Source organism: Cryptotermes secundus, unplaced genomic scaffold (assembly GCF_002891405.2).
Source record: "Cryptotermes secundus unplaced genomic scaffold, Csec_1.0 scaffold779, whole genome shotgun sequence".
In the NCBI taxonomy this organism is placed as follows: Eukaryota; Metazoa; Arthropoda; class Insecta; order Blattodea; family Kalotermitidae; genus Cryptotermes; species Cryptotermes secundus.
This window is the reverse complement of record NW_019737096.1, coordinates 644,306-665,317: the sequence shown is the minus strand read 5'-3', so window position 1 is coordinate 665,317 and position 21,012 is coordinate 644,306. Positions and strand designations below refer to the sequence as shown.

At 42.6% G+C, this 21,012-nt stretch overlaps 2 protein-coding genes across 3 annotated transcripts in view; one reads left to right on the top strand and one right to left on the bottom strand.

Annotated features, from left to right (window-relative positions):
• Positions 1–20,874, bottom strand: part of LOC117282766 — a 28,203-nt gene extending 7,329 nt beyond the window's left edge. The window contains exon 1 of one of the 2 annotated variants that reach the window (XR_004513620.1): positions 20,535–20,874. Coding sequence is in view for 1 of the 2 variants with exons in the window: in XM_033753706.1 (XP_033609597.1) it covers positions 6,461–6,496 (36 nt within the window). In the remaining variant the exon portion in view is untranslated. Of the gene's footprint in view, positions 1–6,460; positions 6,721–20,534 lie in introns of those variants that run through there. The other variant, XM_033753706.1, reaches the window with a different exon arrangement.
• The window catches only part of LOC111870184 (probetacellulin-like), a 190,502-nt gene that overhangs the window by 95,469 nt on the left and 74,021 nt on the right, over positions 1–21,012 (top strand). The window lies entirely within an intron of this gene.

Below are 21,012 nucleotides of genomic sequence, written 5' to 3'. Positions count from 1 at the left end.
CAGCGCCAGCATATCTTGCCTTGTATTCGGAAGATACAAGAGTCGAAATAGAGATTCAGCAAATGGATGCGAGAATCGTATTAATGAAATAGGACTTGATATGCACCTCTCCTGCCTGCCGAATTCATAACCATTAATTATATTTGGCCCTAAGAAGTGTCCACACTAGATATTCTTTGGCAAGTAAAATTAACTTGTATTTTGCAGTGTTTTTTTAGAATGTTCATGTGAATTTAGTAAGAAGGATTCTAGCCTGCCCGTGTCTGTTGGGTTCTACCCTCGATTTTCACTATGCAGGCAGGCCCTTGCCCTGCTTTGCTGTCATCCGCGAGATGTTGTGATACGCAACCAGGCTCTGCTTACTACAAGGTGAAGAACCTCCGGTTAATTGTTTCATTTTCTTAACGCGAGTTGTGGATGGGGGAGTAGCGCGCTCAACCAAGTGCGGACAAGATGGCGTGCAACTGATTAGCGTTTTCACTATATATCATTCTCTTCCGTCATCTCTTCTCGCTCCTGGTCGTCGTCTTCCAGGAATCAGAACATTCTGCTGATGTTTACAGAGAGTACATCGGTCGCTCTTTTAATTGTTCGGAATGTTGTCATAAAATTGACATTGCATCATTTTATGTGGAGAAAGTGTAGTAAACCACAATCGGTATTTTTCATGCCGTGAATGCATACAAGAAACAGAAGGGCGTGGAATGACGTCCATTTCGTGGAGAAGCTCCGTCTGTCTAGACACTTGTAATAATTACTAATATCGATCCGTGTGCATGTTGTTTTCCGTTTCTCCAGCATATTTGTGTTGCTTCAGAGTTGTCAGATTTGTGCAAAAAAAAAAAAAAGTAAAGCTATCCCTGTAACAGGCCGTGGAGGCCCGTAGGGCTGTGAGATGTCGAGGCTCCCACGTTTTCTAGACAGTCGGCTCACAGATGGCGGCGAGGTTGTCAGCTTTAAGCGCCGGTCGCCCTTTACCCCCAGAAAGATTCCTGGTACTCATTTATGTTAAGAGGATAAATCGACCCCAGGGCCATAGTGCGACCGGAAGGATTAGTTCAAATGAAAATCTAGTGACCTCATCGGAAACCGAACCCGCCACCTTCCGGCATGTAGCATAGTGCCTCAATCAACTACGCTACCGCCACCCCCCAGATTTGTGTATAGTCATATTTAATTTTTAACGCACAGGAAAATGTTTTGCACAAAATGTATAGACAGACGATTGCTAATTGTACTTGTATCAGATTTCACACACCCTATATTGATAGAAGTGTGCTGTTCATTCATTCATCAGTAATCTGTCAGACGACAGGTCCACAGTCTCCCCCAAAACAGTTCGTCCACTTAATGCGATGTGGAAAGAAGTGTGCTGTAGCGAACGAAAATTACCAGTCATTTGCTTATAAGGAGAAATGGGGGATGTTTCAAGCCCGTGTTACCGACAGCTTGTAATTATTAACGCGTTTGATCTTGATCCGACGACGCTATTTACGTTCTTCATATAACACACTTTACTTTTCAGCCGTCTGTTCGTTGCACTGCCTTGGCTGTACGGACTGCAGCAAGTTTTTAAAACTGAGTAGTCTTCCATTCATGGCCTTGTATGGCTTTAAATACACTCGTAATATATCTCTCGTTTCGTTTTGTTATTGTTGTTTTAGAGGAGATGACTCATTGGTACGGAGGTTTTTGGAGGGGAGAGAGATCAGGGTGAGATATCCGAAATGTCAGGTGTAGAAAAGGATAGCAATATTCATTGACAAAGAAGGGAATATGTGATAGACGATAGAACAAGGGAAAGAACAAAGAAAGTGATTATAAAGTTGAAACATACACGTAAGGTTGGTGGCAGAAACGACGACTTTATGCGCTGCGTTTGCCACTTGCCTAAATAAACGGATATTTTTATAAAACCACGAAATGTCTGGTGTTTTATTATGATCAACTTCAAGAAGTAAGTAAGAGACTAAAGAAAGAGTGACCAGAGAAGGTGCCATAACTAGTTCGCCTATTTAGAATTCTTACGTACTTCCTTCTGCAGACATCTTGGGCTGTTACGCCTCCATTTCTTTCGCCTTACCTCCTTCTCTTAGCCATGATAACTTGCATGAACCCCTTTGAAGTTTCAGCGGAGATTTGACGAAAACAGAGTTAATCAAAAATACCTAACCTCAGTAACTTGAAATTTTTGGAAATGCAGCAACATTTCTTCCATGATTAACTAAGTAAGTAAAGGTATCCCTGTAACAGGCCTTGGAGGGCCATAGGGTTGTGAGATATTGAGGTTCCCACATTTTCTAGACAGTCGGGTCATAGATGCCGGTAAGGCCCTACGCGCCGGCCGCCCTTTACCCCCAAGAACATTCCTGGTACTCAATTCTGTTAGAGGCTGAGTCGACCCCAGGGCCATAGTGCGGCTGGAAGGATTAGGTCAATTGAAAAAATCCGATGACCTCATCGGGCATTTCTTCCATGATACTAAGCATAATAGAATAAATAATATGCCACGAGAGCTTGCTCTTAAAAAGACAACTGATCCCCATTTCTTCTCAATTAACAACAGCATTATAATGATTATTATCAAGTTTACTCCCAAACAGAATTTCTTTCAGTCACATACTTGGTCCTTTGTTAACAGTCAATAGTGGAATCGTTTGGCTTTCAGATACAAAATAAACGATAGCAGATACAGTGAATTTTACTACTAGCTGCGACATTACCTCCGCCCACTCTGCCTTCTTCCTGTGTATATTCTGCAGGCGGAACCTTCTGTATAAGCAATTCCCATCAATATTTCCATAGTGAACTCCTCCGTTAATCCACTTGTATTCGTTAAGTCACGATTTCTCGGAATATGCACGCTATAAACAATGAAATTTTGTTTTCAGTAGTCCCCTCCCTCTTGGCGGGGAATACGATAATTCTTAATACGCAGCCGCACAATAATTTGAATGTTTTCAAATGCAACAGATTGGCGCAACAGTTCCCGTCTCAAGCTACAATTCCCACACATAGGCCTAACCCCTCCATTGATCCAGTTAAATCACTGTTTCGTCGAATTTATTGTTTTCGGCAAAGGTCGAGACTGCAGTGCCGCCCGACGACCGACCTCGTTACTACTATCTGAGGTTTCTTTTGTGGACATCCTTTGCATATCTCAGCTGACCTTGTATATATGTATGTGTGTATTTATTTATTGACAAGTTAGGAATTCTGTTTCCTATATCCCGTCTAGGTGATCAGCTCAGTGACATCCGTAGTCCGAGAAGTGTTTGAATTAAATATGTATAGTTCTTGCAGAATGTATTACTTCCATTACCCGTTAGAGTAAAGCTGTTAATGGTCTCAGGAATCACATCTGTTTTGAGTAGCGTGTGTCATCTGTCACCTTCGCTAAATCAGTCTTACTGCTAGCTGTACTAACTGAAGGGTACGTCATACTTTACGAAAGAGAAGTCCTGTATGTTCAACGAAATCTCCAATACGGAAATTTTGGTTCCCATCGCGTGTTGAAAATGGAAGCTAGTAGTTTAGTAACTTTCTAATGGTGACGTAACTGTCTGCTGCGTCACTATCCGATGATGACGTGCCCTCGAAGGATTATCAGACACGGTCTGCTTGGCTTACTTGTGCTAGTTCTTCTTAACTATCTCTTGCATTATTTTATTGTTAACTATTGTTAGTATGGCCGCTCACGGTAGCAGAGCTGTCTAAGGCATGCACTGTCTTTGCTGGCTCAGAAGCCAAGATCGTGGGTTCGAATCCCACTCAGGTCATGGATGTTTGGTGTTTGTGTATGTGCGTTTTTCTGTGTTTGTGTACAGGTAGAGGCCTTGCGACGAGCTGATCACCCGCCCAAGGAGTCCTACCGAATGGCTAAGATCTAGTGGACCGAAGTGAAACGGAGAGTTTCATAGAGGTAGACCGAGGCCCAGATTGGGGCTGTTGCGCCAAAGAAAAAAAAATTGTTAGCATATTTCGACTACATGTAGTAAGCTTGAGGACTGGGCGTGGGAGCTTGTTCTGTAAAACGGTATAGTGTATAGCCTTTTAGGAAGTTTTTACTGCATTCATTTGTGGATTGTTAACGACGCCGACGGCGCTCACAATAGAATGGTAGAATGATCAGTGAATAATGAATTAGAATGTGGAATGAAATGGCCGTGGCATAGTTCTATGTGTCTCATATCTCGGCATTTGCCGGGGGGGGTGGGCTGAGGAAACTCGCTTGTTGCCAAAGTTTATGAGCCCTCTGATTTGTCCCAGTATATGGTCCACTGGCGAGGTTTTAGTGAACACGGTAATGAACCTTTGGGTTTCATGAAGCGTAGAACATTTATTGACTAGCTGAGCGATTATTAGCTTCAAGATGTTAATTAGTTGTCGGTAGATTATTCGTTTGGATCAGCATCTCTTCAGAAGTTTGCATATCAGGTCCGAAATTAGCAGTGACTTCATTTTTATTTTCTCCACTGATGGGAACAACACGAAGAATGCAGAAGCGGCAAGGGAAATGATTACAATTAAAGAGCGCTATAGATATACAGCAAAGGCCCTGGGAGCTTTAGGTTCAAACATTTAATTACGGCTTTAGTGCCTTCGTTCCATTCACCGAGAATTCTATTCGATTTTTACCTTGGCAACGACTATTTCGTCCGATATTCGAGGAAGGTATTCATGAAACGGGCCAGATGCAAGAAGAATCCGAGCCTTCCAACGGGTAGTAAAATTTGGTGAACAATTTGTTTTTCTTTTCGACGTGAAAGGACAGTAAGCATCAGCGTGTGTAGGATTTAATTTCGAATTTTAGGCTGTGATTTGCAAAGACAGTTACAAACATTGAAATCTTGCTGCTAGCTGCATATGTAAATATTGGTCTGTGCATTGTTGAAGATTTTATGAATATGCGTGTAATTCTACTTAACCCCCGCTAGGCGGCCTCCGTAGTCTAGAGGTAACGTTCCCACCTCATGACTCGTAGTACGCGGGTTCAAATACCCGGCGGAGGTCGTCGAATTTTTAAGGGCGGAAAAATTCAGGGAACAAGTCCTCCGGGAGGGACTTCAAGCCGTGGGTCCCGTGTCGTAGCTTTACGGCACGTAAAAGAACCTCATATCTCCAAAGGAGGTCACTGAGCCAAATTAACGGACGTTTCCCGCCCAACAGCAGTCTCTAATACTTCTGGTAGATGGGGGAAGCATTATAGATGCCTCTCAGCTAGTAGAGCCGGTCTCGCTGGCTGGGCGGGACTGATGGTAAGCACCAGTACCGGTAGGATATAGAGACTGGTAGAAATCATAGAGGGAAGCACAATGGACCAATACAGGTCTCAGTGCATGGGGAAACCCACCCTCTCCAATAACTAACTAACTAACCCCCGCTAAATATAGTTACGTCTACGTAAGGCTAATAATATATTTTGTCCTTCTGGCTATTGAAACTTTCAACTCTCGTGTAACTTAGATTACATTTTGTTTTGTGGGGGAGTTGTTATTGTAACATGTCGACAGTATTGGCCATATTTTCCGAAGAAGGAACGACCGTTTGTGTTGAAGATCTAAAGTAAGCCTTTTCTTTATTTCGTTTCCTTATTCAAAATCATAATTTGCATGTAAAAGAAAGTTGCCTGTGTGTCTCCTAAGTGGAGATGTAAAACTTCCCTCATTCCTAATCTCGGCAGGATGTGGTCGCTTTGCCCCCATAGTTGGAAAGTGCCCACTGTACCCATGTGGGTGGGAAATTGGGTGGAGCCCAATATCAAGTTGGCGGTAGTGGGGAAGATCATGACTGGAATCGAATACCGGTTATTCAGGCTGTAGCCAGTTAGTTTACCCACTGAGCTGCTTACTTCATTAGTATAATCTTCTAAAGTGGGCTTATGATATCTCCATGTTGTCTGTGAATATTACCTTTTGAATGCCGGAATCAACCTTTATGGAACTTTGTATGTACCTGTATGTCATGCACCTAAGCCCATCTCAGCTGCGTACTTTATAAATCCGTGCCATCAGTCTGTGTGTCTGTGTGTGTATTCCCGCGTATCGTGCTAGACAACGGCTGGATACACACGTTACCGTGGAAATGAATAGACGTAAAAATAGCATTGCTGGTAGCGTTGTTTTCTATATTGTCCGTGTTGTATGGAAGGAGAGTCTGTTACTCCTTTTTCTCTCTTTCTCTGCGTGTAGCCCCGTATCGTTGCTAGGTAATTGCTTGAAAACACATTACTACGGCAACGAAGAATTGTTGGAGATGTCGTTTTCTATGCGGTCTGTGTCGTGTCAAAGGAAAGGAGGTGATTAGTTCTTCCCAGAACTTGTTGTTCATATATTGTGAACCATATTGAGCCTGATATCATTCTATTCGAGAGTAGAGAATTTCAATGTGGAACGGTAAAAAACTTGCATTTCTCCTCCCCGATGAAGGGTACTTAACTAATACAGAAATTTAGGTTCACCTTCCTCCCATCATTTTCCATCAAGGCGTCATCCATTGTGTAGCGGTATCTTCTGGTCTCGGGGCCGAATTCTCCCACAGATTGGCTGGTGTCATCACAGCCATTATGTTCCTCGAAGACCACCCACAAGTCTGTCTGTGCAGACACAGTTAAATTTAGTTAACAACGAAAACTGATCTTCAGATTAAAGGCAAATCTCGTTGTTTCAATGCATCCGTGTGCTGTATGTAATATAGATTCAGTGAGCCATTGTGGCCCAGTCGGGGCACGCCGTAGCGTAGTTGGTTGAGGCGCTATGCTACGAACCAGAAGGTCGCCCCTTCGATTCTCAATGCGGTCATCGGATTTTTCAGTTGACCTAATCCTTCCAGCAGCACTGTGACCCTGGGGTCGACTCTCCCTTCAAAAGAAATGAGTACCAGGAGTCTTCATGGGGGTAAAGGGCTGCCAGAGTGTAAGGCTGACAATCTCACCGCCATCTGCGAGCCGATCGTCTAGAAAATATGGTAGCCTCGACGTCTCACTGCCCTATGGGCCTCCACGATATATTAAAGGAATAGCTTTACCATTTCTTATTGTAGCCCAGTCATTAATATGACGGGTTGCTGGAAGGACGGCCAGGTTTCGATTCCTGGTAAGGGTGTTCAGACTATCACCACTCTACGTTGCACCCTGCTTCTTTCCAAATGGTTATGGACCCCTTATCCGAATGTAAGTTTCCCTAAATCAGAACTTGCCCACTTGCCCCTACCTAGTGCCGAGGTTAACCTTACTCCCATATTTCTGTATGCCTTAATGGCGTTGTTATTTATGTACAGAGACAACATTGCACGCATATCTGTGTATAACAACTTTGTTGTGGGTTAAGGCGGGGTTAACAAAATTTTCTGCTTACTGGTGTATCGTCACATCTCTGCTATGCTTTAGTTTTGAAGGATAAATTAAAGGATGATCATTAGAAGTACTTGGATATTCGTAAAATGAGGAAGTGGTTTTGGCGGCTATCAAGACATGCTTTGTCGGCACTGGCCTAGAAGGGACGAAACAATAGCTGCTCTACTGCGTGAGTTTCAAACCAAGTACCTTATCGGCCGCAACAGGTTAAGTGTTTACTTCTGAAAACGTCACAATGTTTTCGGAATGTCACCTACAAAAAGTCTCCCATGTGAACTTAAATAGGTGAGAAAGCAGTCTCCTGCTATGTGGCGTCGGGTACATACTGTGTTAACCGACGTTTCGGAGGAACGTATCGCCTCCATCTTCAGGGTAGAAGACTAACATTAGTCTGTCAGCACCTGCTCACGCTGGTTTCTCGCTCCGGGATTTCTTCTTGTTTCTTCTACCCTGAAGATGGAGGCGATAAGTTCCTCCGAAACGTTGGTTAACACAATATAACACAGCGCCACATCCCAGAAGACTGCTTTCTTCATAGTCACTGCCGTGAAAACCTCAAATCTTACATTTAAACAAGGGACACGTTCCTGCGACGGAATGGACCACCTACAGGAGAGATGAGTCAGGCAGAGCCACAGTGACAAAACGGAACGTCTCATTAGCTGGTGCGACATTTTGTCGCCACTATTTGCTCATCTAGCAATTGTTATTCGTTTAGAGGATTGTCATGATTGTCGACACTTTCTTATTGCCAATTGGCCTGTTGGAGTAGCTGACATCACTAGCCTTCTTGGATTCGAATTCGGGATTTACCCCACCCAATTGCTGCAAGGAATAATTCCAGCGGTGACTAGTGTAATAATAATATTCGTCTGGACCGAAACTTTGTTCTCTGATCATGAGAAAGTGTGAAAGTTCATTGTCATCTGAACGCTATTGAAGCGTGATTGAATTATGACGTGTTTTGCCTGTCATCTGTGGCATGATCTGTGAAAAGTATGAAGCAATTCCTGCTTAGTTTTCTGCCTTTATCTTGGTTTTCAAACGTTAAATAACCTCTTGTTCGCCTTCGTAAATAAACTTGATGAACCCCTGCTAGTAATAGAAACTTGTGTTACCCAGCGCCATTTAAATACCCACGTTCACGATTTTAACGTGGCAGTCTACGAACTTTCGAAGTTAGGACCGTACTAACGTATATTTATTTTAGTATCCTGGAAACTGTGTATCCATAAATCAGTTAAAAATATGTGGCTTTTGTTTGATCGGTTATTAAAAGAAATTANAGACAAAAAATACAACCAATTTCCAAAATTCTGTGTACGCTATGTAAAAATAATTTTGCTTACTTGTGTCTTGACTCTGCGGTTCCTTAGAACTTTAAACTCTTTTGCAACAGATGTCCATTAATTATCCTTGTGGCATCCATCTTTAGGTTTCATTTTCATTTTGGTAGCCTCAAGCCCAACCTCCAACCTGGAGGACCAGGGGCTACGTTTCGGCTGGCCTCCAGCCATCCACCACATTGGTGACCCTACCAAGAGCTTAGGTCTCCGTTAGCATAGCTCTCCACGTGATCAGGGCATGCACCGTGTTACGGTAGCCCAGTGAGGGGACGATGTATCGGAGTTACCTCAAACAGTTGACAGTGTCCAGCATAATGTTGATGTAGTTACCAACCATTGTCACATACCTTCAAGGATCAATGAGGACTTTTAACTTACCGTTATAATGCAATGAATTAATTAGCTTGTTTGTCGAGGTATCCAATTATACATATGCTTCACTTCATGCGTATCTTGTACCTCGTTTCACGCGGGCAGGCCTACGTAATTTTGTTGCTTATTGTACCCGCAGGCGGGCTTGCATTGTTATTAATTTTCCTTCTCGGTACGGATCTTTGTGTAATTATAATGCCATGGTACAAATCACTGTGTTCTAATTAGGCGTAGGAGAACCCACGCTGAGGTAGAACCAGCGAACAGGAACACATTTTTCGGAGCCGCCGTCGGATATTTATTTTGACGAGCTGCAGACAGAGGACTCTGTAGTCTGAACATTAGCTTAGTTTCTTTTTGACAGCAAAGTTTCATCAGAATAAGATTAATATGGGCTACATTGTTATCCTTCAGCACTTAACTTAAAATCAGAAGTGTTTCGTGCAACTACGTATTATGGTAAATTGTAATTTTGGCACTGTAGGTTTCTGGTAGATTGTTACATAAATTTCTGTCTTTTCGTATGTTTGTGATTATGTCTACAAACATTATTATAGTGTCACTTTTGGGGTTGTAACCATTAGACGGGGTTTGCATTGGGTTTATTTACACCTTATATACTCCAGTCGTAATTACAGGCGGTTACAGCGCTATCGCTATTCCCACACTTACAGGTCATTGTTACACACACTAGTGTCCTCAGTATATTTTACTCTCCACTGGTCGTTTCCTGGCAACGGATTCATAACAGTCTCACTGTAACCTCAGATCACACATGAAGACTTCTTTGCGCAGCCTAATTCCTTTCTTGCCACTATTCTCCCAACTGCCAACTCCGGAGACTCAATTCTAATTCCTCTGCTCACAAGCTCATATCCTGGCAGGCTGTGGTTTTGCAACTCAACTAACTCAAACGATTCTTGTCCTTTTTATAAACCCTCGGCACGGACCACACATAAAACACAGCCTCTTTATTATTGAGAAGAAGGCGTGTTTACAGCGCCATTGCATAGCAACGGAAGTTATTCGATTGTTGCTTCCGTTTTCATTGCCTACCAGTGGACGTCTCCTCTAATCTTACTGTTCCGGCTTTTGGGCGTCATGTCGCAATATTATAAAAATATCAAAACAATGTTCTTCATGATATTTTGTGAGACTAATGAATATATATATTGTCTTAATGATATAATAATGCTTTTATATGTTTGCAGAAAACTTGCATTCTTTCTTGCACGTTTCTCGAGTGTAGCCCGCTAAATGTTCCAGTGTTTTAGAGGGAAAGTTGTGGAGAAAAATTAAAAGCATTTTAGGCAAAATTCGCCTTTTCCTTACGTCTTATTTTTTTTCGAGATTGTTGAACAAATGCAGTTTCATGCTGCGTCGTAACTCGAGAAATCTAGAGGTCAAGACATGAAAATTGCTTCGCTATATGTTCATTTTATAACCTGTAAAAAGGGGAATTTGACTTTAGGAGTGTAGGAATGTTACGCGTTAACTTGAGATCTGCCCACAATAAGACACTTACGAGACTTCCGTCGCCTCCATGTTGGTATTATGACTATAAAGTAAGTACCATTGAGCGGAATCGTTTTTGAGCTCATCGTCGCCTACGCAATTAGGAAATTCCCCGCATTTCTTGAAAGCCGAAAGTTCGTTACCGTATTCACGAGAGGCCGCCGCTCTTGGTTGTACTGTATATCGTTAAGCCTGCGTATTGCTCTGTATTGTCTGATCTGTGCATTAACATTACGCTTCAGAGTGTTTCAGTGTAATTTGTTAAGTGTACAAGACACGTAGGCCCCCATACGGTACGAAAGTTGCTACAGAATTTTCGGTATGAAACATTTAAACGCATCGCTGCAGATTTCGGGGAGCGGACTACTTGAATAATACCTGTGCCTGCTTAAAGATCCACAGAAGAGAGCACCCGGTTTTGCTCCTTTCCTTTCTGCTTATAAAATGGGGAATATGCATCCTAAATTTTAGAACAATATAAATAACAGGGAGTCATTTTTATGCCTTTTTGTGGGTATGGAGCCACAGCGGAATTTTTGTGGTACATATTAATGCTCTGTAAAAAAGTACTCTCACGTGTTGGGGTGATTATAAGACTGGTTTTGGATTGAATGATTGGATTTATTGACACCTTATGCACACACAATTCGGGACTACAGGCAATACAGCGCTATCGCTGATCTGCACATTTTCAGTTCCCCATTACAAAGCACTAGGATTCTGAGCCTTCACTAATCGTATCCTGGGAACGGTTTTCACACTCTCGCCATAACTTTAAATCACACATGAAGTCTTCTTGTCACAATCTTATTCCTTTCTTGTCACTTCTTCTCAATCACCTTAGACTGCCATCTCCAGAACTCGACCAATTTCTTGATAACTACTCTCAAACGACCGTCTTCGTCCCTTTATAACTCCTTGGCACGAACGACGCAGAAAACACAACCTCTCTGTTGCTGAGAAGGCTTGTTTACCGAGTCGTTGCCTAGTAGTGGGTCTATACGTCATCCCACGAATTTAGCGGGAAAGTATGGTTGGGTAATAGTCGTGTTGGCTGATGTAAACCTGATTATTACTTGGGCTCTATACGAATCGCACGATGCAGAATTGTTTCTAGTAAAGTGAATCAACCAATGTTGGTTATTTCCAAATTCCTCACAATAATCAGTGCTTTCTGGTCTAGTGCATCGCAGTTTCGGATACTGCGAACATTTTAATGGAATTGTTGGATTTCCAGTTGTAACGAATCCGTGTGGAAATACTGATGACAGATCTGCGTTCTTAGAAACAAGCACAGGACTTCCCATAGACCGGCAAAGTCGTTTCAGAAACTGATTTAACGATTATTTTCATATCACCGCAGGCGTGAGTGGCCTGGATTTCATTTCACATCGAGCTAATGAGGCCTGTTGATAGTAATAATTTGTAAACTGCGTGGTGACCGTGTAGTGCGTAAATTGGATTTCAAGAAAACCTTGATCGCATATTGCGTAAAGTTCCGGATTGACAGGTGCTTTGCCTTGAATGAGGTAGGTTCATGGACGGTGAAAGTAGCTTCCAGACTGCAAGCGTTTCACTTTGGAGAAATTAATTATACGACCTAACTTCGTATGACGTGTGTTTGCACCGAACTTCGCAATACAGTGGTTAGAATTGCTGCTTCGTATTTCACATATCTTGGGCCCAGGGACCGGATTACCAGACTGAGGGCCTTTCTGCACTAATACCGAGATAGTACCTTAAATTAGACCCAGAGTTCTTCCTTCCATGTCCCGTCCGTCTCAGTATCCATAATCATGATTCTGCAAACATTTTTGGTAGTGTTCTATTTATTAACGTACACTATTAGGCCCATCGCGTTACCTGCAAGGTCGGATCATCACAGTAAAAATAGCCTAAACTTACTTATTAATGTGAAACTCGGGTCTGCCTTTGCTGAGGTATATATGATGTACACGACGTTCCGGGGATCGGTCCTACAGCCGTCTTCATATATATATTTTTTCCTTGGCACTGCAGCCCCAGTGGGCCTAGGCCTACCTCCATGAACGTCTCCGTTCACTTCGGTGTTTCTAGATATTACACATTCGGTAGGACTCCTTGGGCGGGTGATCAGCTCGCCGCAAGGCCTCTACCTGTAGACAAACACAGAAAAAGGCACACAAACATCCATGCCCTGAGTGGGATTCGAACCCACGATCCCGGCTTCCGAGCGAGCGAAGACAGTACATGCCCTAGACCGCTCGGCTACCGTGACCGGCCGTCTTCGTATTACTGGTTGTTATTATATTGACATATTTCGTATTATGCTGATCACAGTGGCCGCGCAGTCTAAGACATGAACCATCTTTGCCCGCTCGAACACTGTGATCGTAGGTTCGAATCCCACTCAAGTCATGTATGTCCGTGTGCATTTATTCTGTGTTCGTGTTGTCCTGTGTAGGTAGCGGCCTTGCGACGGGCTGATCGCTCGTCCAAGGAGTCCTACTGACTCTCTATAGAATTAATAAACTGAAAAAGTGGCCAAGGTCAGAAGGGCTGTAGAGCCACAGAGAAAAAGAAAATTTGTGTTATGTATCTCAGACAGCGGGCGTTGCGCAACCTAATAATTATTATATCTAATAATCATCGTTTTATTCGACGAAAACTGTTCTGTGCATTTCATAAAGCATCATTAAGTAAACCAGGAATTAACTAGATCATAAAGCGAAACAATGCAATTTTAGGATCGCTGGAATTTGTTTCTAAAACACAGAACTCGCTATTCCTTGCCACTGAAGCTCTTAAATATTTAATAACAGGACTCGGATTGTTCTTTTATCTTCTGTCTTGTTTTATTTCAGTAGGAAATATCGTTATACAGAACCAAAATTGAAAGTGGGCTATATTTTGATCCAAAATATGAGGAATGTAAACTTTTCGGCTCACGAATTCTTTACATTCGATATACTGTAATACTACCATCCGCGCTACTCGTTTGTTCTCTCATGGTCATTTCATTTTTCCCTCCTCCATTCCTGTTGTGGCTTCCGATCTTTGATATATGCAACGTCCCAGCCAAGAAGAAACTGCAGACCTTAAGAGATGTGTCTTCTCCTGGGACCACCCCTGTGAAACATAATTTCAAGGAATAGGGAGTAAGGATCAGTTGGAGGTGTACACCAAACTTCTTTACGTGAAATTCTATCTATTTCTTCTGCTAACAAGAGTTTAACCACACTGTAGTATGTTCATAACATACATAACCATACAAAAAAACAAACTCCTTGGCTTTAGTCCGCAAGCGAGCTATACTGATCGAACGACAGCCGCTTATCGGCGAACTTAGTGCCAACTTTAGCGGATAGAGGGTGTCGCGTGGTCAGCGCAACGAATCCCCACGGCCGTTAATCTCTGTTTTCTAGACCGGAGCCGCTACTTTTGTATTCAAGTAGCTTCTCAGTTATCCTGACGAGGCTGAGTGGACCCCGTTCAAGACCCACTACTTCTCATAAAATCTGGTAGCGCTGGAATTCGAACCCGGGACCTCTAGATCTGTAGCCTGGAACTCTGACCACTAGACCACAGGGGCGGGCACATCTAGCCATACGCATATCATGTTTCAGGTAACATGGCTTCGTTAGTTACTCTCAATATATCAAAAATGTTAGCGACCTTACTGTCTTAATGTTCACTGCACAAACGCAGATCCTGCTCTGAATGACAGTACTATAGGAGAGTTCTAGGTTCTGTGATGTAACGCCTTGTAGTCCAGGCGCACACTTGGAGCCGCCTTTGATGTAAGTTACTGGCACGTAAAGCGGTCATATGAAGAGGTGTCGTAGGCCGCATCCGGCCCGCGCACCGTAGGTGGATAATGCCTGCTTTAGTGCGACGACTGTTTTCTGTTATTTTCAGTCTTCCACTAGGATTCAGGTAGCATGCATTTCATATCAAAGCCTAACTTCTTACGCATATGTACAGTATTGTGTGTTCCTATGTCCCGAGGTCTAGCACTGAAGCTCGCAGACTGATATGAAAAAATGAATATTGTTTCATTTCTATTCAAAGTAATCTCCATGTATTACAGGTTTTGAAAACTTAGCGAAAGCCTCCCGAACGAATAACATTCAGTTCGGCCGTTACATTTGTCTTAATATCTGCAACATCCCGAAACCTCCTCCTTCTAAAGGCACTTTTCACTTTAGGAGAGAGACAGAATCGTTGGTGCGAGATCAGGAGAATAGGGCGGGTGGCTTGTCTCCACAGCACCGTGTTTGGCCAGAAATGTCTCATCACTATAAGTGTGGGAAAAAAAAATCATAATCTGTTCTGAAGGCTTCCGAACTATGAAGTACAAAGAAATATGCTGATTTGGTATCAAGATCTGAAGTATGGATTTGTGATCTCCATGTTTTAACGATATGCGTAGATTTTAGTAATGAAAATCGAGACACTGCAGTTTAAAGAAACGGATGTTTCAAAAGATGCAGTTGAAACCGGTAAAAAGGACTTGAATAATTCTAGGCATTTTTCCCTCCAGAACGACTTTGGGACCGAACCAGCGGCCGAGTGAATAACAGTCAGTTCTTTATCCAGAAAAACAGACGGAGTTAGGATTTTACCGCTTACGCCCGTGTAATGCTGGTGTTAAGAATGTGACAGCTTTGCCTGTACTTCTCCAAAGGCCTTTAGAGCCTGGTGTTTTGGCACACAAGTAGCTTATCTTGTACATACAATAATATTTTGTAACAAACATGTTTGTCTTTTGATGTACTTTTGTGATAAGAATAAGATAATCGATTCGAATTATTGGTAGATCTCGCTATGAATGTGAAAATTATTACGCAGCAAGGTTCAGGAAAATGGATACTGATTTTTAACCTACATTCCTTTCTTAAGAAAAGGAAATTGACGCATGGGGTCACCATTCTCACGTTGTCTCTTCCCTTTCAATTCCGAACTAAGTTGACTGGTTTCCATGAAACATGGTATGAATCTTTTGCCACTGGAGGCCAATCCAAAGCCGTAATGTTTAATCCCCTGTAGAGAGTAGTAATAATCCCGGTCACAGTGGCCGCGCGGTCTAAGGCATGAACTGTTTTCTCTCGCTGGAACGCTGGGATCGTGGGTTCAAATCCCACTCAAGGCGTGGATGTATGTGTGCGTTTATTCTGTGTTTGTGTTGTATGTGTAGGTAGGGGCCTTGCAACGGGCTGATCCCCCGTCCAGGGAGCCCTACTAACTATATAGGATCAAGAAACTGAAAAAGCGGTCAAGGTCTAACAAAAGGACTGTAGAGCCACAATAGACAGACAGACAGATATACATGGATAGTACTTAGCTGGACACAGGAACATGTGATGTGAGAGCGAGTAGCACCACTTCATATCGGGATCTGGGTAATGGATCTTGTAAGAAATGCAACGTTTGCTGGGATAACTCTTTCGTAGAATCTAAAACAAAATTGAAGAAAACAGTCTTCTGGGATGTGGTATCGTGTAGATGTGGTGTTAACCGACATTTCGGAGGAACGTATCGCCTCCATCTTCAGGGTAGAAGGAAAAATAAGAAGTCGGCAAGCGAAGAGACCGTGAGAACCGGTACAAGCAGACTGGTGTTGGAAATAAACACAGCTTGTACCGGTTCTCACGGTCGTTTCGCTTACGGNATACTATATTTTTCATAATTCAACAGTTACCGCCAAGGCGACACGGAATAGTTTTATATCCCAAATTTTAACGTAGACAAAATCTGTACTTAAACAGTATGTTCCACCTAATAATAATAATAATAATAATTTATAGTTAGAAAAATATTAGAAAAGTCACATGAATATAATATCAGTTTGCATCAGTTTGACTTCAAACAAGCATTTGACAGCGGTTTCGCTGTTCCAGTTAATAGAAATAATGAAAGCGTTTGGTATACCCGCCAAGTTAATCTGTCTTACCAAAATGACCTTGTCAAGGACATACAGTAAATTTAAAATCCAGAATGAATTGTCACGAAGTTTTAGAACAGCACGTGGTATCAAGCAAGGAGATTCCCAGTCCACATTGTTTTTAATATTGGTCTAGAGGAAGTGATGAGAAATACAGAAATTAACCCACATGGCACAGTTGTCAGCAGAACCAGGTAATTCGTGGTATATGCTGATGATGCAACAGTTAGTGGTAGATGTGTGGGAGCGCTAAATGCAGTCCTTACGCAACTGCAAGCAGCTGTGGTATGTGCTGGGTTGGTAATTGACACTAACAAGACTAAGGATTGTATGTAAACTAAAGAAACCGTAAATGTGGCCAACATAGACAACGAATTAAATGGACAAAACTTCGAAAAGGTAGATACATTTAAATACCTAAAATAAACTTAAAACTCCGTGGCCTGTAGTGCGCAAGCGAACTATACCGACCAAGCAACCGCCGCTTGTCGTCGAAGATAGTGCCAACTTTAGCGGATAGATAGTGTCTCATGGTCAGCGCAACTGTTCCCGACGGCGGTTAATCTCAGTTTTCTAGACCGGAGCCGCTACTTTTCCATTCAAGTAGCTCCTCAATTATCCTCACGAGGCTGAGCAGACCCACTTCCAGACCGCTACTTCTCGGAAAATCTTGCAGCGTCGGGAATCGATNATCCCGGGACCTCTGGATCTGTAGGCGGGAACTCTGACCACTAGACCACAGAGGTGGTCATTTAAATACCTAGAGACAATAATTACGTCTCAAAAGGAAACAGAATATAATACAGAAGATAAAACTGCAGCTGCCAACCGGTGCTTTCATGCCTTGAATAAGGTGCTCAGTAAGAGAAGTATATAAGTCAGAGCACGAAAACAGGAACATATAAAACTGCCATTAAGACCAATTATAATACACTGCAGTGAAACTCTGGTGACCTGGGAAGGAACGATTTTAAGGAAAATTTACGGACCAAACTGTGAACAAGGGGTGTGGAGAATAAGAAGCAAATTTCAACTACAAAGCGCATATAAGTGACAAAAATCAAAATCAGAAGATTGAAATGGCTGGGCACATCATCAGACTGGAAGATACCCATGCAGCAGAAATGATACTCGACACTAAATCGGAAAGCAGGCATGGATGTGGAAGACCAAAGTTGAGATGATTATGAAGAAAGCAGTCTTCTGGGATTTGGCACCGTGTATATGTGGTGTTAACCGACGTTTCGGAGGNAATAATAATAAGAATAATAACAACAGCATTGAGTTCTTTGATTTGTTTACGTGCTGGCTAAACAGTCCAGTAGCTAGTTACAAAGCAAAGACGACTGAAAGATATGCACACTTGCAAGGGCAAAACAGGGCCGTTGATACAGTTTAAAGCAATTCAGTTCTTGTTTATTTACGTGCAATATTAACAGCCCAGAAGCCAATTACAAAGTTAGCACCAGTATTTAGAAAGAAGTAACAAAAAACGTAGAAACAAAATACAAAGTACGGCAGTTAATATAATAATAATTCCATGAAAAATCAAAGTTATAATTAACAGGTGAGAAAAGTAAAATAAATACATATGCAATGGCTATGCCATAGGATAATATTGTAGACTCCTGTTAGAACTACAATAGAGCGATTGGTGTTTCCTGTGCAACGGTCTGTTTTAGCGGTTTCATAGAAGTGACTTCTGGATTCCTGACACGTTACAGTATTCATAAATGCATACGTACATATACGTATATGTAATAATAATAATCCTCTTGACACAAATGGAAATTATCAGTAAGAAAAGAGAACTATATATTTATATTTAATACAATTAATATTTTAATAAATAAGAAAGCACCATGGGTATTGTGAAGTGAGTGAGAAAAATAATTTTTGTCATATCGCCATCTCTGGAAGTAGCATTAGCAGATGGTTCGCATCCAGCAGATTAATAAGTTGCTGTAACATTTGAAAATGCACTAAAACCTTCAGTTCCTCGTGTGTCCCACTCGCGTTTTCCTGGTCACTCGGCGCCAATTCTCAACCATGTGCAAGGTAGACGTAACATTAACCAAAATCCCATGGAGGCCCGACGCCGCGTGGTATACGCCTAGTTTGCTGTCAACGAAATACGTAATATCGTAATACGTAGCGTGTCGGCTACTTTGTGCACCATAGCATTATCGTAAGTGCAAGGAACATGTTAGGCTAAGTAAATGACTTGCCGTATCAAGAGAGGGTACTGAATTACGACTTCCTCTATAGCCAGACGGGTCGGACCATATTACCAAAACGTAAGCAGCAGCAGCAGTACCGGAAAGGGAAGTGACGTATATATGTGTGTATAGTGAGCGTGACCCAACGGAGGAAACAGTTTCCCGCATTTCCCTGTAGCATACTGCTACCTGCCTACATCCCTATAATAAAGTCATTTCACACATCTGCAGCAGCCCGAGACTTTGTGTGGGCTTCGAAATACTATATTAAGTACTGGAAAGGAATTAAAAATTCGTCTTGGTGATACAGCCCTGCGGAACCTTCGCCTCTGTATTAAGACAAGCGATGTAACTTTTTGGATCGGGGATCAGTCTATCGCAAGGCAGGACAACGCAGTAAAATGAGTCTCAAATGAGACTGGAACACGTGACATAGCAGCCTGTGACTGTCCTATCGGAAATAGCAAACAGAGCTACGTATCTCAGCGTTCTTAAAGTTATTATAGGTAAGAGTGGCCGCCTCTCTGGTCTAGTGATGCAGTTCCTGGCTACAGATATAGATGTCCCGTGTTCTATTCCCGGCGCTACCAGATTTTCTGAGAAAGTAGTGGGTCTGGAACGGGGTCCACTCAGCCTCGTAAGGATAACTGAGGAGCTACTTGAATACAAAAGTAGCGGCTCCGGTCTAGAGAACCGAAATTAACGGCCGTGGGGATCCGTTGCGCTGACCACGCGACACCCTCTGTTCACTAAAGTTGGCACTAACTTCGCCGACAAGCGGCTGTCGCCCGATCGGTATAGTTCGCTTGCGGTTTAAAACCACTGAGTTTGTTTCTTTTTGTCCTGATAGCGTTCTTTCTTTTTGTCCTGATAGCGTTCTATGAACTTGAAAAGGTTGAGGCCTTTTTGAAAATACTCTCTCGGCATTCGCTGGAGGCCATTGTCAGGGTAATCGGTTTCACATGCGTGAATTTAATCGGGCATCTCCCGAATGCAAGTCAGAGTTGCTGCCTCTTCCGCCACCCTGCTCGGTGGCAAGTCTTTAGAACAGCTTAGATGAAATTGGATTCTGCGTTGTAAAGGAGATTAATTTACTGACTGTTCAGGTAAGATTGTATGCCATACATTAACTTCGTTTGCTATGATATTTATTATTTTCCTAAGATTGGAGGCATGTCTTTTGAGTAGGTCTTTTTTTTATTATCGCTAGTGGGGTGGGACTAAGTCCCTTGTACTGCGGCTACTTCTGGACTATTGTACCAGCCCCAAATGATAGGTGAGGGTGATTGTGGAGTAAATGGTGGAATGAAGATCGGCAAGGGAAACCGAAGTACTCGGAGAAAACCTGCCTCAGCGCCACTTTGTCACCACAAATCCCACTTGTCCTTCGCCGCAATGGGAAGCCAGCGACTAACCACTTGAGCTATGGCGCGGCCTTTTGAGTATGTTACTTTGATTAGAACGAAAAATCACCGACGTAGCCTATGTAAAATTTTAAGTTCTATTAACAACCAAAATCATCATCATTATCAGCGTCGTCGTCGTCCCTGCCAGTAGACTTAATTTAGACGTTGGTTTGTTAATTTGTTGTAACTTATCTTCTGCCACGTTTTCTTGAATTCTTTCTGACAGGAAACCCATTGCAACATTCCCAAACAGAGGAGGAGGAGGAGGAATTTCAAGTGTATACTTCATACCAATAATGAGGACAATTTGCAATATTCTTTTCACTGTTACCTTCTCTCCTTTTTGGACGATAGGCGTTTTACGTGACACATTCCTTCAAGATATCTTTTCACTCTTACCTGTTTTCCTTCTTCAAACCATAAGCGCTTTACGTGACACAGTCACGGCCTAATAGCCGTGACTTTAAGACTGGGGAAGGGCATGATAGGAAGCTATCGCTAAAGTAATATCGCAACATTCGGCTGACGTAATCATGAATGTCCCCCACCCCTGACGAACTTCATATCTTGAGATACCGTATCAGAGAGTTTGTGAACCGGAACTGTCGTTGCATACAGCGATGTGGTTTAAAAGGTTGCTATAATGTTAAGGAAAATGACACGATAATATTTCCATTAGGCGTGTAGCTGCTTAATCGATCACAGAGGCCGCGCTACCTAGGGCGTGAACCGTCTTCGCCTGCTCGAACGCTGGAATCGTGGGTTCGAAAGCCACTCGAGGCATGGATGTCTGTGTGCGCTTCTATTCTGTCTTTGTGTTCTGTGTGTATGTAGCGGCCTTGCGACGGGCTGATCCCTCGTCGGAGGAGTCCTACCG